The sequence below is a fragment of the Rana temporaria genome, chromosome 2, assembly GCF_905171775.1.
Source record: "Rana temporaria chromosome 2, aRanTem1.1, whole genome shotgun sequence".
NCBI classification, from domain to species: domain Eukaryota; kingdom Metazoa; phylum Chordata; class Amphibia; order Anura; family Ranidae; genus Rana; species Rana temporaria.
The window spans coordinates 94286237-94298985 of record NC_053490.1 but is presented as its reverse complement, the minus strand read 5'-3'; the positions used below and the strand labels follow the sequence as shown (position 1 = coordinate 94298985).

Below are 12749 nucleotides of genomic sequence, written 5' to 3'. Positions count from 1 at the left end.
GGTTCCCTCACCGTGGATGGAGGGGGGAGCAGCAGGGTGACGAGCGATCGCTCGTGCCCTGCTGCGGACGGCGCTGGACTCCAGGACAGGTAAGTGTCCTTATATTAATATTAAAAGTCAGCAGCTGCAGTATTTGTAGCTGCTGGCTTTTAATATATTTTTGGGGTGGAACATCCGCTTTAATATATTATACTGAATTGCCTGCAAAACTTACGTTGTCAGTAAGAAAGCGCCATCTGAACATCTCTCCAAAGCTTTTCTTGCTGGAGGTTTCGCTGCAAACTCCACAAATCCTTTGCCAGTAGCTCTGCCACGATCATCAACAATAACCACAGCTCTCTCGACTGGACCGAACATTGAGAATGCTTCCTCCAGTAGCTCATTAGAAATAACATGCGATAGATTCTTAACCGTTAAAGCTGCACCATGAGTAGCAAAACGGATTCGAAGGGGTCTGCTTTTCATGACCATGCCATCAAGTTCTGCTTTTGCAATTTCTGCAAGTGTCCTGGATTCCTAGGGAAAAAAAAAAAAGTTTAGAAACATTTATTTTGAGCCTCGAATGCCGATTCTTCAAGCTGCAATAGCACTTTTACACTTGCTTCGACTTCACCACACATTAAAGCGTCTACCGCTTCGATTATGCTTTTTTGAAGATATAGATAAAAAAATAAAAAATTATATATATATATAAATAATTTTACACACACACACACACACACACACACACACACACACACAAAATGATTGCCTGTGAGTCGGTACATGCTTTCTGCATGTTCCACTGTCTACTGTCCGTGCTAACACTTTGTTGCAGGTAGGCAGCAAATCTTACACATGCTAGACAAAGTGCGACAATGAAAACAACAGCTAGGAGGTCCCAAGTAGTGGTGCAACGGATCGTCATTGATCCGTGATCCGCACGGATCAATGACTTCGGATTGGCAGCGCGCCACGGGATCGCAGAGCGGTAAAACACTCATTGAAACTGTCTCCGTGCTGCTCGCACACAGCCCCGCCTGCTCCTAACCACTCTGTGATAGACAGAATGCGGGTCCAATGCTGGGATGTGTTCTGTCTATCACAGCGTGGGTTTAGGAGGAGGCTGGGCCGTGTGCGAGCAGCGCAGAGACAGTTTCAACATACAGGCGTCGAGTTGCTTTCTAGCAGAACATGTGTGCAGCCATCCGTCCTCCCCTCTCCCTCCCCACATACCTCTCGGCTGGCTCTGTACCACCCCCCCCTCTCCCTCCGGCCACCGAGTCTATCTCCTGTCCCTGCCGCCAATGTACACAGTGAGCTGTGGTCTTCCTATCTCAGCTGTGACCGGAGTTCTAGCACAGTGCTAGGACTCCTGTTTTTGGAGGTGACAGGGTCAATAAAGACAACCTGTCACCTACAATTGCTATCACACAGGGAATTGTTTTCTCCTGTGCGATAGCAATAAAGTGTAAAAAAAAAAAAAAAGTAAAAAAAATAATTAAAATAAAAAAAAATTAAAAGTAAAGAATAAGAAACATTAAAATAAGAAAATTTTACAAAAATAAACGACAAGCTACAAAAAAAAAAAGTAATAAAAAAAAAAGAAAGAAAACACAAACACACGTAGGGGTGCAACGGATCGTGCCCGATCCGAACGGGTCGACCTGTTCGGATCAACACAGTATGCGATCCGCGGAACGCACCGCCGCCGCGGCCTTAGGAAAGACCGCGGATTCGGCCTAGCTCCGGAGCGGTCGGCCATCTTGGTACACTCGGAGGCGGTGCGCGCTGACGTCATCACCCCTCCCTCTGCTCGTGGATTTTTTCTAATTTTACAAGAGGGCTTAATAGCCATTAGCCAACTCACTGTACTGATGTACTCGGTCTAGTAAAACAGTAACACTGTAATTACCATTTTTGTCACTGTAATAATAGCCATAGCCAACATTGTCCCCACACTAGTAAACAGAAACACTGTGTGTATAGCCATTTTCCCACTGTAATCAGTGGGGAAAATGGCTATACACACAGTGTTACTGTTTACTAGTGTGGGGGCAATGTTGGCTATGACTATTATTACAGTGGCAAAAATGGCAATTACAGAGTTACTGTTTTACTAGTGTGGGGACAATGTTGGCTATGGCTATTAATAATAGCCAACATTGTCCCCACACTAGTAAAACAGTAACACTGTAATTGCCATTTGTCCCACTGTAATAGTCCCAAAAATTGTCCGATGTGTCCGCCATAATGTCGCGGTCACGAAAAAAATAGCTGATCGCCGCCATTAGTAGTAAATATATATATATATATATATATATATATATATATATATATAATAAAAATGTAAATCGACAAAACGTTTGTTTGTCTTGTGTTTTTTTTTTTACCGATCCGAAAATGATCCGATCCGTGACTCCTGATCCGAGGATCGATCCGATCCGTGAGTTTTTTGATCCGTTGCACCCCTAGTGGTTGCTGCTGCATATTATGTTACGTGTTTTTTCAAACGCAATTTAAGAAAAAACACACTTTAATAAAAAAAAAACACATTGATCTCAGGTTTTCCAGCTGAACAAACGGAAGTGTTTACAACTGCCAAGGCAGGATGTGACATAAGTGGCCTCCAAGTCGGGGATTACAAGGGGCCAGCTTGTCCTTGGTCAGCCCTATGGTAAACTTCCACTGCCGGCGAATTCCTTCTCTGCACGCACGGGCAAGCAGGTAGAGGCAGCAGCTGCTGTAGGCATTATTCAAATGTCTTCACAGAAAGGCCAGGACATATGACATTTAGCAGTATGGAAGTGGTTAAAGTGACCCCACGCAGCGAATTTGCAGTGGGAATCACTTATCTGGGAGAAAAGAAAATACTGGGGTTATGGCATCTAGCTGCAGCCTTAACCCCAGTTAACGTAAAACAAAATTAGGCATTTTCCCAATAAAGGCAGTCAGCAAGCACTGCACGCCAATAAAAGCACGTGTAACTAAATAAAATGGTTACTTAACCGCTTGAAGCCCACAGATATACGTCTGCAGCATGACACGGGCAGGCAAAAGGACGTACCTGTACGTCCCCTTTAAGAATCGGTTGTTGCTGGCGGACTCAATCGCCACGGGCATACCCGCGATCGTCTCACAGATAGATAGAACGGAGAGATGTTGGTGTAAATCACAATATCTTCTCGTTCTGCCTAGTGACACTGTCACTGATCGTGTTCCCTGTCATCAGGAACACGATCAGTGACGTGTCACAGCAAGCCACGCCTCCACAGTAAGAATCACTCCTTAGGGAACACTTAACCGCTACAGCACCACCCAGTGGTTAACCTCTTCACTGCCAGTGTCATTTTCACAGTAACCAGTGCATTATTATAGCACTGATCGCTGTAAAAATTACAATGGTCCCAAAAATGTGTCAAAAGTGTCCGCCATGTCGCAGTCACGATAAAAAAAAAAAAAATAAATAAAAACGCAGATCGCCGCCATCACTAGAAAAAAAACTTTAATAAAAATGCTATAAAACTATCCCCTATTTTGTAGACGCTATAACTTTTGCGCAAACCAACTGGTAATTGCGTTTTATTTATTTTTTACCAAAAATATGTAAATCGGCCTAAACTGAGGAAAAAAACAAATGTATATATTTTTTGAGGATATTTATTATCGCACAAAGTAATATTGCATTTCTTCCCAAAATGAATTGCTCAATTGTTGTTTATAGCGCAAAAAAAACCCCGCAGAGGTGATCAAATACCACCAAAAAAAACATTTTTGGGGGGCCATGACGCCCAGTCAGGATAACAGAACCACTTCCCAGCCCTCATTCTGCATACGGCGGGCGGGAAGTTCTTAAAGGACCACCAAAATATCGCAGAAGCATCAAATACACATCAAAACAGTATGTTGGAATGGTAGGCGCTTTAATGTGTGTTGAAGTGTAAATGAGCCTCTAAGCTTCTAAAAAGCAACACTAAAGTTTCACAGAAACTTAAAGCAATTTGAAAAGATAGGAGCGTTAAAGGGGTTTCAAAGTCTGTAAAGTCAAAAGTTTTTTTTCTCTTAATGCATTCTATGTGTGCACAGAAAGCCTGTGTGCAGCAGTGGCCCTCAGCCCCCTCTTAACCACTTAACCCCCAGACCATATTGCTGGTCAAAGACCAGAGCACTTTTTGCGATTCGGCACTACGTCGCTTTAACTGACAATTGCGCGGTCGTGCGCCGTGGCTCCCAAACAAAATTGGCGTCCTTTTTCCCCCACAAATAGAGCTTTCTTTTGGTGGTATTTGATCACCTCTGCGGTTTTTAGTTTTTGCGCTATAAAACAAAAATAGAGCTATAATAAATATCCCCCAAAAATATATAACAAAAAACATTTTTTTTCCTCAGTTTAGGCCGATACGTAGTCTACATATTTTCCGTAAAAATAAAAAATAAAAAAATCGCAATAAGCGCTTATTGATTGGTTTGCGCAAAAGTTATAGCGTTTACAAAATAGGGGGTATTTTTATGGCATTTTTATTAATTTTTTTTTACTAGTAATGGCGGCAATCAGCGATTTTTTTTCGGAACTGCGACATTATGGCGGACACTTTTGACACATTTTGGGACCATTGGCATTTTTATAGTGATCAGTGCTATAAAAATGCCACTGGCAGTGAAGGGGTTAACAATAGGGGGCGGGGAATGGGTCAAGTATGTTCCCTGTGTGTGTTCTAACTGTAGGGGGGGTGGCCTCACTAGGGGAAATGACCGATCTTCTGTTCATACATTGTATGAACAGAAGATCAGCATTTCTCTCCCTGACAGGATTGGGAGCTGTGTGTGTAAACACACAGCTCCCGGTCCCTGCTCTGTAACGAGCGATCGCGTGTGCCTGGCGGCGATCGTGCCCGCCGGGAACATGCACAGGAGCGAGCGCGAGAGCCAGCGTATAGCTACGTGCTCTCGGCAAGTACCTGCTGAGACAGCAGTGGGGCCATTGGTTTCTGCTGCGGTCAAAGTCAGTTAGCCAATCAGGAGGGCTTGTTGTGGTGGCACTCAACAGGAGGGAGGGGCCAGGAGCACCAAAGTGTGATCTAAGAGGAGAATCCAGGCTGCTCTGTGCAAATTCACTGCAGAGCAGGCAAGTATAACTTTTTTTTTAATAAAAATAACAGACTTTATAATCACTTTAATGTGTGCTGAAGTCGAAGTGTAAATTAGTGTCAATGTATCACAGTGCTGAAAACTGAAGAATGGCAAGAACAGTAAGGGGGTTAAAAAGGATAAGTTCACCTTTGGGAACATGTTAAATGTCCCATCAGTTTAGGGTGGAACATGTAACCAGTTCCCAATGCTGCAGCCCAATCCCCTCTCCTCCCTGTGGCAGCAATATGGTTAGAAGTTCCCGGTACTAGCTGTCACTTTACACGGCCGCATTATTAATTCACACAACTCTATGTAGATGTCAGTTTGTAGTTCTCACTGAACTACCACGACGCTGTGGCGTGCCATGGTTCATTGATTCTTCCTGTCAGATTGCATCTGCTTGCACGTACAGGCAAACAGATATACTGCTCATCGCTGGTGCAATTCTCTCAGGCTCCAAAAATAAATGTACTTTTTTTACCTGATAAAAAAAAAAGTGCATTTATTTTCTTCTAAAAAGTGAACTCAGGCCTGTAAATCTGTGAAAACCCCCAAAACATTTTTTTTTTTTAATTGTTTATTTATAACCGAAAAGCCAGTCCTTCCGGACCACCACAGTACAATCACAACAGTAGTAACAAAAACCTGGCATAGAGACAGAGGTATAGTGTGTCATACTTGGCATTGACAGTATACATAACCCTGGTGGAAGTGTGTCTCGCAGAATAAAGACATTGTCCTATAAGCAAACATCTGGGTCTGGTTGGTCTAGCCTCCCTTCCCATTTTCCGGGTGAGAATAGAATAGCGGGGGAAGAATATTATAGAGAGAAAAAAAAAAGTAGTGGTCGGGGGGGGCCGGGTTTGCACGAGCAAGGGGTGAGGAGCACTTAACCACTTACTGACGTTCGGCCGGCTGTTTGAAGAGGAATACCGGGGTTATCTTCTTCAGCGGGCGGACCGCTTTGAGATAAAAGGGGTCTCTGCGACGGATTTGCGGCAAGATCACTTTTATTGGGGGAGGAACGCGCAGGTAGACCATCACGTCCTTTCCCCTGGCTGTCAAGTGAGGGTTTTTTCCTTGTATTTCAGTGTACATGAGATCCGAGGTCTTTTTGACTCCAGATCTCATATTTAGGAGGTCATGCTTTTTTTCTAATACAAGGGATATTTACATTTCTTTCAATAGGAATAAATCAGCTTCCTGATGACGCACAATAGATTGCGAAACGCGTAGAGGCTTCTGGGTAAACGTCACCTCCGGCCGCTGACCTGCACCAGTTGCGGTAATCCACATGCTGTAGAGCGTGCTTTCCAGCACTGCTGGAAAGACTTGGTGCCGGTCTGGAGGCACTTATAAATGTGAGTGTTTGATTTTACATTTTTATAATAAAAGTAGTGTTGTCCCGATACCACTTTGAGACCGAGTACAAGTACCGATACTTTTATTCAAGTACTTGCTGATACCGATTCTTTTTTTTTATGTCATGGGACAGTGGTACATATATGTCAGTATTTTATTGTTTTTACAATTTTTTGTTATGTTTTTTTTTTAGGATGCTTTCTTCTTTGGGGGGGGGGGGGGGGGAAATGGTGTCAGTGTGTTTATTTTTATACAATTTATTTATTTATTAAAATTCTTAAAAGTACAAAAAAAGTACAAAACGCAGTCAGTTACCCATAGGCCTCAATTCATTTATTTTATATTTATTGCAATTTTTTAGCACTGTGGGGGGCTTGGGTGAGATGTCAGAAGTCTTAACAGACCCCTGACATCTCCCCTTTGAGACAGAGAAAGGGACTAAGGACACAGATTCCCCAGTCCCTTTCTCTGCAGCTTCAGCTAAAATGAATGGACAGGAGACAGAGGCTCCTCTCCATTCATAAACTGAAACATCGTAAACACAGGTTACGATGTTACAGTTATGTGAATGGACAGAGTCAGTGATAACTGATTCTGTTCATTCAGAACAGGTAGGAGCCGGGTTTAGTGGCTCCTACCTCCACTCTCCATCCTGACGAGGACAGAGGGAGTGGAGGAGGACATGGTGGGGAAACACAGCACAGAGGGGGACAGCAGCAGGAGGGGGGACACGCAGCATGGAGGGGGAGAGCAGCATCACGGAGGAGGACACGGGGCACAGAGCATGGATGAGTACACCAGGATCACACCAAGTGCGGAAAGCAGCATCACTCGAGGGGAGAGCAGCATCATGCAAGGGGACACAGCATGGAGGATACAGGCATCTGGACACAGAGCATGGAGGACAGCAGGAAAACGGAGGGGGACGCAGAGCGCCGACAGCAGCATCACTCGGGGGAAGAGCAGAATCACAGAAGGGGACACGGGACAGAGCATGGATGAGGACAGCAGGATCACGGCGGAGGACACTGAGCGCGGACAGCAGCATCACTCGGGGGGAGAGCAGCATCACGGAGGGGACACATGGAGGACAGCAGGAGCACGGAGGGGGACGCGGCGCGTGGAGAGGAAGAGCAGCATACACCCGCCCTCTCCGCTCGCAAACTCTGCCCGCCCTATCAGCTCAAATACTCCGCCCGCTGACCAAAGTATCGGGTCAGGCATCGGGAGCATTTGTGCGAGTACAAGTACTCGCACAAATGCTCTGTATCGGTCCCGATACGAGTATCGGTACAACCCTAAAAGCTTAAAAGCGGAGCTCCACCCTAAATTGGAACTTCCGCTTATCGGAACCCTCGCCCCCTCCATGTCACATTTGACACCTTTCGAGGGGGGGGGGGGTGCAGATACCTGTCTAAGACAGGTATTTGCACCCACTTCCAGAAGTCCTCTCTGCGGGGATTCTGTGGGTAGTAAGTCACTTCCGCCACACACCCGTTGTGTTCTGGGAAACATGGCATGCGCCATAGGGAATCGGGCAGTGAATCCGGAACGCTTCACTTCCTGATTCCCTCACCAAGGATGGCGGTGGGGGCAGCAGACGTCGCTGGTCTCCAGGACAGGCAAGTCTCCATATATTAAAAGTCAGCAGCTGCAGTATTTGTAGCTGCTGGCTTTTAATATTTTTTTAAAGGCGGAGCTCCGCTTTAAAATATTACGCTATGATCTTTTTATGAGAGCGTGACAAAACACTAATCAGGAACTCCATGAGAGGAATATTGGCACATTGGTTGAACGGACGGAGGATTGGTCCCGGGGAGTGAAGTTGTCAACCCCAAGACAAATTAACTGCTTGCCGACCACCCACTGTAGTTTTACGGCAACAGGTTGGCTTGGCTGCGCAAAATCACGTAATATAACGTGATTTTGCATTGCGGCCACTAGTGGCCCTGGTGCCGATGCGACTGCCCGGCAGGCGTGATCACCGCCGGGCACCCGCGATCGCTCGTTACAGAGCGAGAACCGGGAGCTGTGTGTGTAAACACACAGCTCCTGGTTCTTTCAGGGGGAGAAATGACTGATCGTATGTTCATACAAATGTTCAATGTATGAACAGCGATCTGTCATTTCCCCTAGTCAGTCCCCCGTCCCCCCCCTTTAGTTAGAACACACTTTAGGGAACATTATTAACCCCTTGATCGCCCCCTAGTGTTATCTTCCCTGCCAGTGACATTTTTACAGTAATCAATGCATTTTTATAGCATTGATCGCTATAAAAATACCAATGGTCCCAAAAATGTGTCCGCCAAAAGGTCGCAGTACCGATACAGATCTCCGCCATTACTAGTAAAAAAAATAAAAAAAAATGATTAATAAAAATGCCATAAAACTATCCCCCATTTTGTAGACGCTATAACTTTTGCGCAAACCAAACGCTTATTGCGATTTTTTTTTTTTTTTAAATAGGTAGAATATGTATCGACCTAAACGGAGGAAAAAAAATACATACATACATACATACATACACACATATATATATATATATATATATATATAAAAATTTGGGGGGGGGGGGTATTTATTATAGCAAAAAAAAAAAAATTTCAAAAATTGTCTCTCTATTTTTGTTTATAGCGCAAAAAAATAAAAATAAAACATGCATAGGTGATCAAATGCCACCAAAAGAAAGCCATTTATGGGGGGGGGGGGGGGGGGGGGGGGGGGGGGGCCATGTCACACGACAGCGCAATTGTCAGTTAAAGCGACGCAGTGCCGAATCACTGAGTGGTTAAAGGCGTTTATAACATCTAGTTCTGCCGAGTGCCCACTTCAGAAGTTGGTGGTGGTGGCACGAATTGGTGGAATAGCAGCTACACTTTTTTTTTTATAAATTTGGTTCACTATAAATATTATTTGATTAGCAACAATACTGTAGAGTTGGCGCAGTATCATATTTTTTACTAATAGGAATAAAAGTGACCCAAATTTTTATTTTAAAAAGGACAGTGTCAAAATAAAAAGTAAAAAAAAAAAATTTAAAGCGTCTCATCCCGACAAGTACAGAAGCAAACACATACATGAGCAGCGCCCCCATATGAAAACGGTGTTCAAACCACACGTGAGGTATCGCAGCGATCGTTAAGAGCTAGAGCAATAATTCTAGCCCTAGACCTCCAACTCAAAACTGGTAACCTATAGAAATATTTAAATGTCGCCTATGGAGACTGAGGGTAAAAGTTTGTCGTCATTCCATGAGCAGGCGCAATTTTGAAGTGTGACATGTTGGGTATCAATTTACTCGCCGTAACATCTTTCGCAAAATGATTATAGTCAATGAAACACATTAAAGAGGGGGTTCTCCCATAAAAAAATGTTAACCTTAGATACGTGCTCATTTAGTCTAGGGGAATCGGCTATTTGTTTTAAAATCCGAGCATTACTTTCCGTTGTAGAGAGCGATCTTCTCCGCCACTTCCGGGTATGGGCTGCGGGACTGGGCGTTCCTTCTTGATTGACAGTCTTCCGACAGGTCTTCCGAAAGGCTTCCGACGGTCGCATCCATCGCGTCACGAGTAGCCGAAAGAAGCCGAACGTCGGTGCGGCTCTATACTGCGCCTGCGCACCGACGTTTGGCTTCTTTCGGAAAATCGTGACGCGATGGATGCGACCGTCAGAAGCCTGTCGGAAGACTGTCAAATCAAGAAGGAACGCCCAGTCCCGAAGACCCATACCCGGAAGTGGCGGAGAAGATCGCCCTCTACAACGGTAAGTAATGCTCGGATTTTAAAACAAATAGCCGATTCCCTTAGACTAAATGAGCATCCATCTAAGGGTAAAAAATGCATTATACCGGTGAACCTCCGCTTTAACACCCCGAGCGCTTGATGCGTCGCACCTAAATGTGTTCCACACGTTTACAAGCGTTGAGCGTTTTTCCTGGCAGACCACCCAGGAGAAAGGCCGATCCTCCAGTGTACACGAGGCCTCGGAATGATTGAAGAACGCCCCCTCCAGTGTACACGAGGATTGGAATGAATGAAGAGCGCCGCCTCCTCCAGTGTACGCTAGGACATTGAATGTAGAGCGCCCCCTCCTCCAGTGTACGCTAGGACATTGAATGTAGAGCGCCCCCTCCAGTGTACGCTAGGACATTGAATGTAGAGCGCCCCCTCCTCCAGTGTACGCTAGGACATTGAATGAATGAAGAGCGCCCCCTCCTTCAGTGTACACTAGGACATTGAATGAATGACGAGCGCCCCCTCCTCCAGTGTACACTAGGACATTGAATGAATGACGAGCGCCCCCTCCTCCAGTGTACACTAGGACATTGAATGAATGACGAGCGCCCCCTCCTCCAGTGTACGCTAGGACATTGAATGACGAGCGCCCCCTCCTCCAGTGTACGCTAGGACATTGAATGAATGAAGAGCGCCCCCTCCTTCAGTGTACGCTAGGACATTGAATGAATGACGAGCGCCCCCTCCTTCAGTGTACACTAGGACATTGAATGAAGAGCGCCGCCTCCTCCAGTGTACGCTAGGACTTTGAATGAAGGGCGCCCCTTCTCTAGTGTACATGAGGCCTCAGTATGAATGAATGAAGAGCGCCCCCTCCTCCAGTGTACACTAGGGCATTGAATGAATGAAGAGCGCCCCCTCCTCCAGTGTACGCTATGACTTTGAATGAAGAGCGCCCCTTCTCTAGTGTACACAAGGCCTCGGAATGAATGAAGAGCGCCCACTCCTCCAGTGTACACTAGGGCATTGAATGAATGAAGAGCGCCCCCTCCTCCAGTGTACGCTATGACTTTGAATGAAGAGCGCCCCTTCTCTAGTGTACACAAGGCCTCGGAATGAATGAAGAGCGCCCACTCCTCCAGTGTACGCTAGGATTTTGAATGAATGAAGAGCGCCCCCTCCTCCAGTGTACCCTAGGATTTTGAATGAAGGGCGCCCCTTCTCTAGTGTACATGAGGCCTCGGTATGAATGAATGAAGAGCGCCCACTCCTCCAGTGTACCCTAGGATTTTGAATGAAGGGCGCCCTTTCTCTAGCGTACACGAGGCCTCGGTATGAATGAATGAAGAGCGCCCCCTCCTCCAGTGTACACTAGGATTTTAATGAAGGGCGCCCCCTCCTGGCCGATCCTCGAGTGTACAAGAGGCCTCGGTATGAATGAATGGAGAGCGCCCCCTCCTGGCCGCTCACACATACACAACGCTCTTACCAAGCGGATGAAGCCGAAGCCCCGGTCCCGGTTGATGAACACCTCGCTCGGCTCCCCGTATTTGTCGAACAGTTTCTTGAACTCGTTCTCGGTGATGTCGGTCGGCAGGTTGCCCACGAAGAGGCGGCAGCGCTGGGTGTAGCTCTTCTCTCCGGGCTTTAAAAAGCTTTTGATATCGATGGTGACCCCGCGCTCCTCTTCCCGCTCTTCCATCTTGGGAGGCATGAGGGACGGGTCCCCCTCCGACACCTCCAGGCTGCGCTTCATGCCCTTCCCCGGAGTCACCATCTGCTGCTGCGGAGGGGACATCATGTCGGCGCCGCTCTTAGGGGTGAACGTCCTCTCGATGCGGACTTGTTTCAGGTTCCTGTTCGCCATGGTAATCTTTACCGCGAGAAACAACGGGCAGCGAGCGAAAACCCACAGCAACAACCGATCTAAAATGGCGCCGAGAAAATTCTCCAACCACCGGTGACGTCACGACTCCCTCAAACCCCCTTCCGGAGAGTTGTGTGCAGAGGAGGCCAAACTGCCCCCTCTAGCGTGTCTCCGCCCCCCGCTATCGTATCTTCGCCATGGTTGGGGGGGCTACGGAGTCCGCTACGGCTACTGGCTGCTCCGTGTCCAATCACATTTAGGGACACATAGACAATGCTAGGAGATCGCATTCGTTGCGAGGGAGGAAAGCTGCTATGAGCCCTTTGTTGCTATGAGAGATGTACAGCGTAGAGCCTTTCTCAATCTGTTATGGTCTCGTGGCACATCAATCTACTATGTTATCTGTGGGAGCCTGAGACAATGTACTGGTGACATTCACATGAGAGGTTCAACTATCATATCGGGGTCCTCCCAACACATCAGAGTCCCCCTTAACATCAGTGGTCCTCTTGTGGCACCCCCCACCTTTATATCAGAGTCCCTCATCACATCAGAGCCCCCACCTTTATATCAGAGCCTCCCATCACATAAGAGCCCACCCCATCTTTATTTCAGAGTCCGCCATCAGAGCCCCCCTACCTTTATTTAGAGTCCCCCATCACATCAGAACCCCT

At 46.5% G+C, this 12749-nt stretch overlaps 1 protein-coding gene across 9 annotated transcripts in view; it reads right to left on the bottom strand.

The window, feature by feature from the left end:
* The window catches only part of PSPC1 (paraspeckle component 1), a 172200-nt gene extending 159987 nt beyond the window's left edge, over window positions 1-12213 (bottom strand). For 6 of the 9 annotated variants that reach the window (XM_040340544.1, XM_040340545.1, XM_040340542.1 and 3 more), the window contains exons 1-2: window positions 11698-12212; window positions 215-516 (exon numbers count right to left, since the gene is read on the bottom strand). In XM_040340544.1, the coding sequence (XP_040196478.1) occupies window positions 215-516; window positions 11698-12075 (680 nt within the window). In that variant the 5' untranslated portion in view covers window positions 12076-12212. Of the gene's footprint in view, window positions 1-214; window positions 517-11697 lie in introns of all 9 variants that reach the window. The other 3 variants (XM_040340549.1, XM_040340548.1, XM_040340541.1) reach the window with 2 other exon arrangements.
* Window positions 12214-12749: the final 536 nt, after the last annotated feature.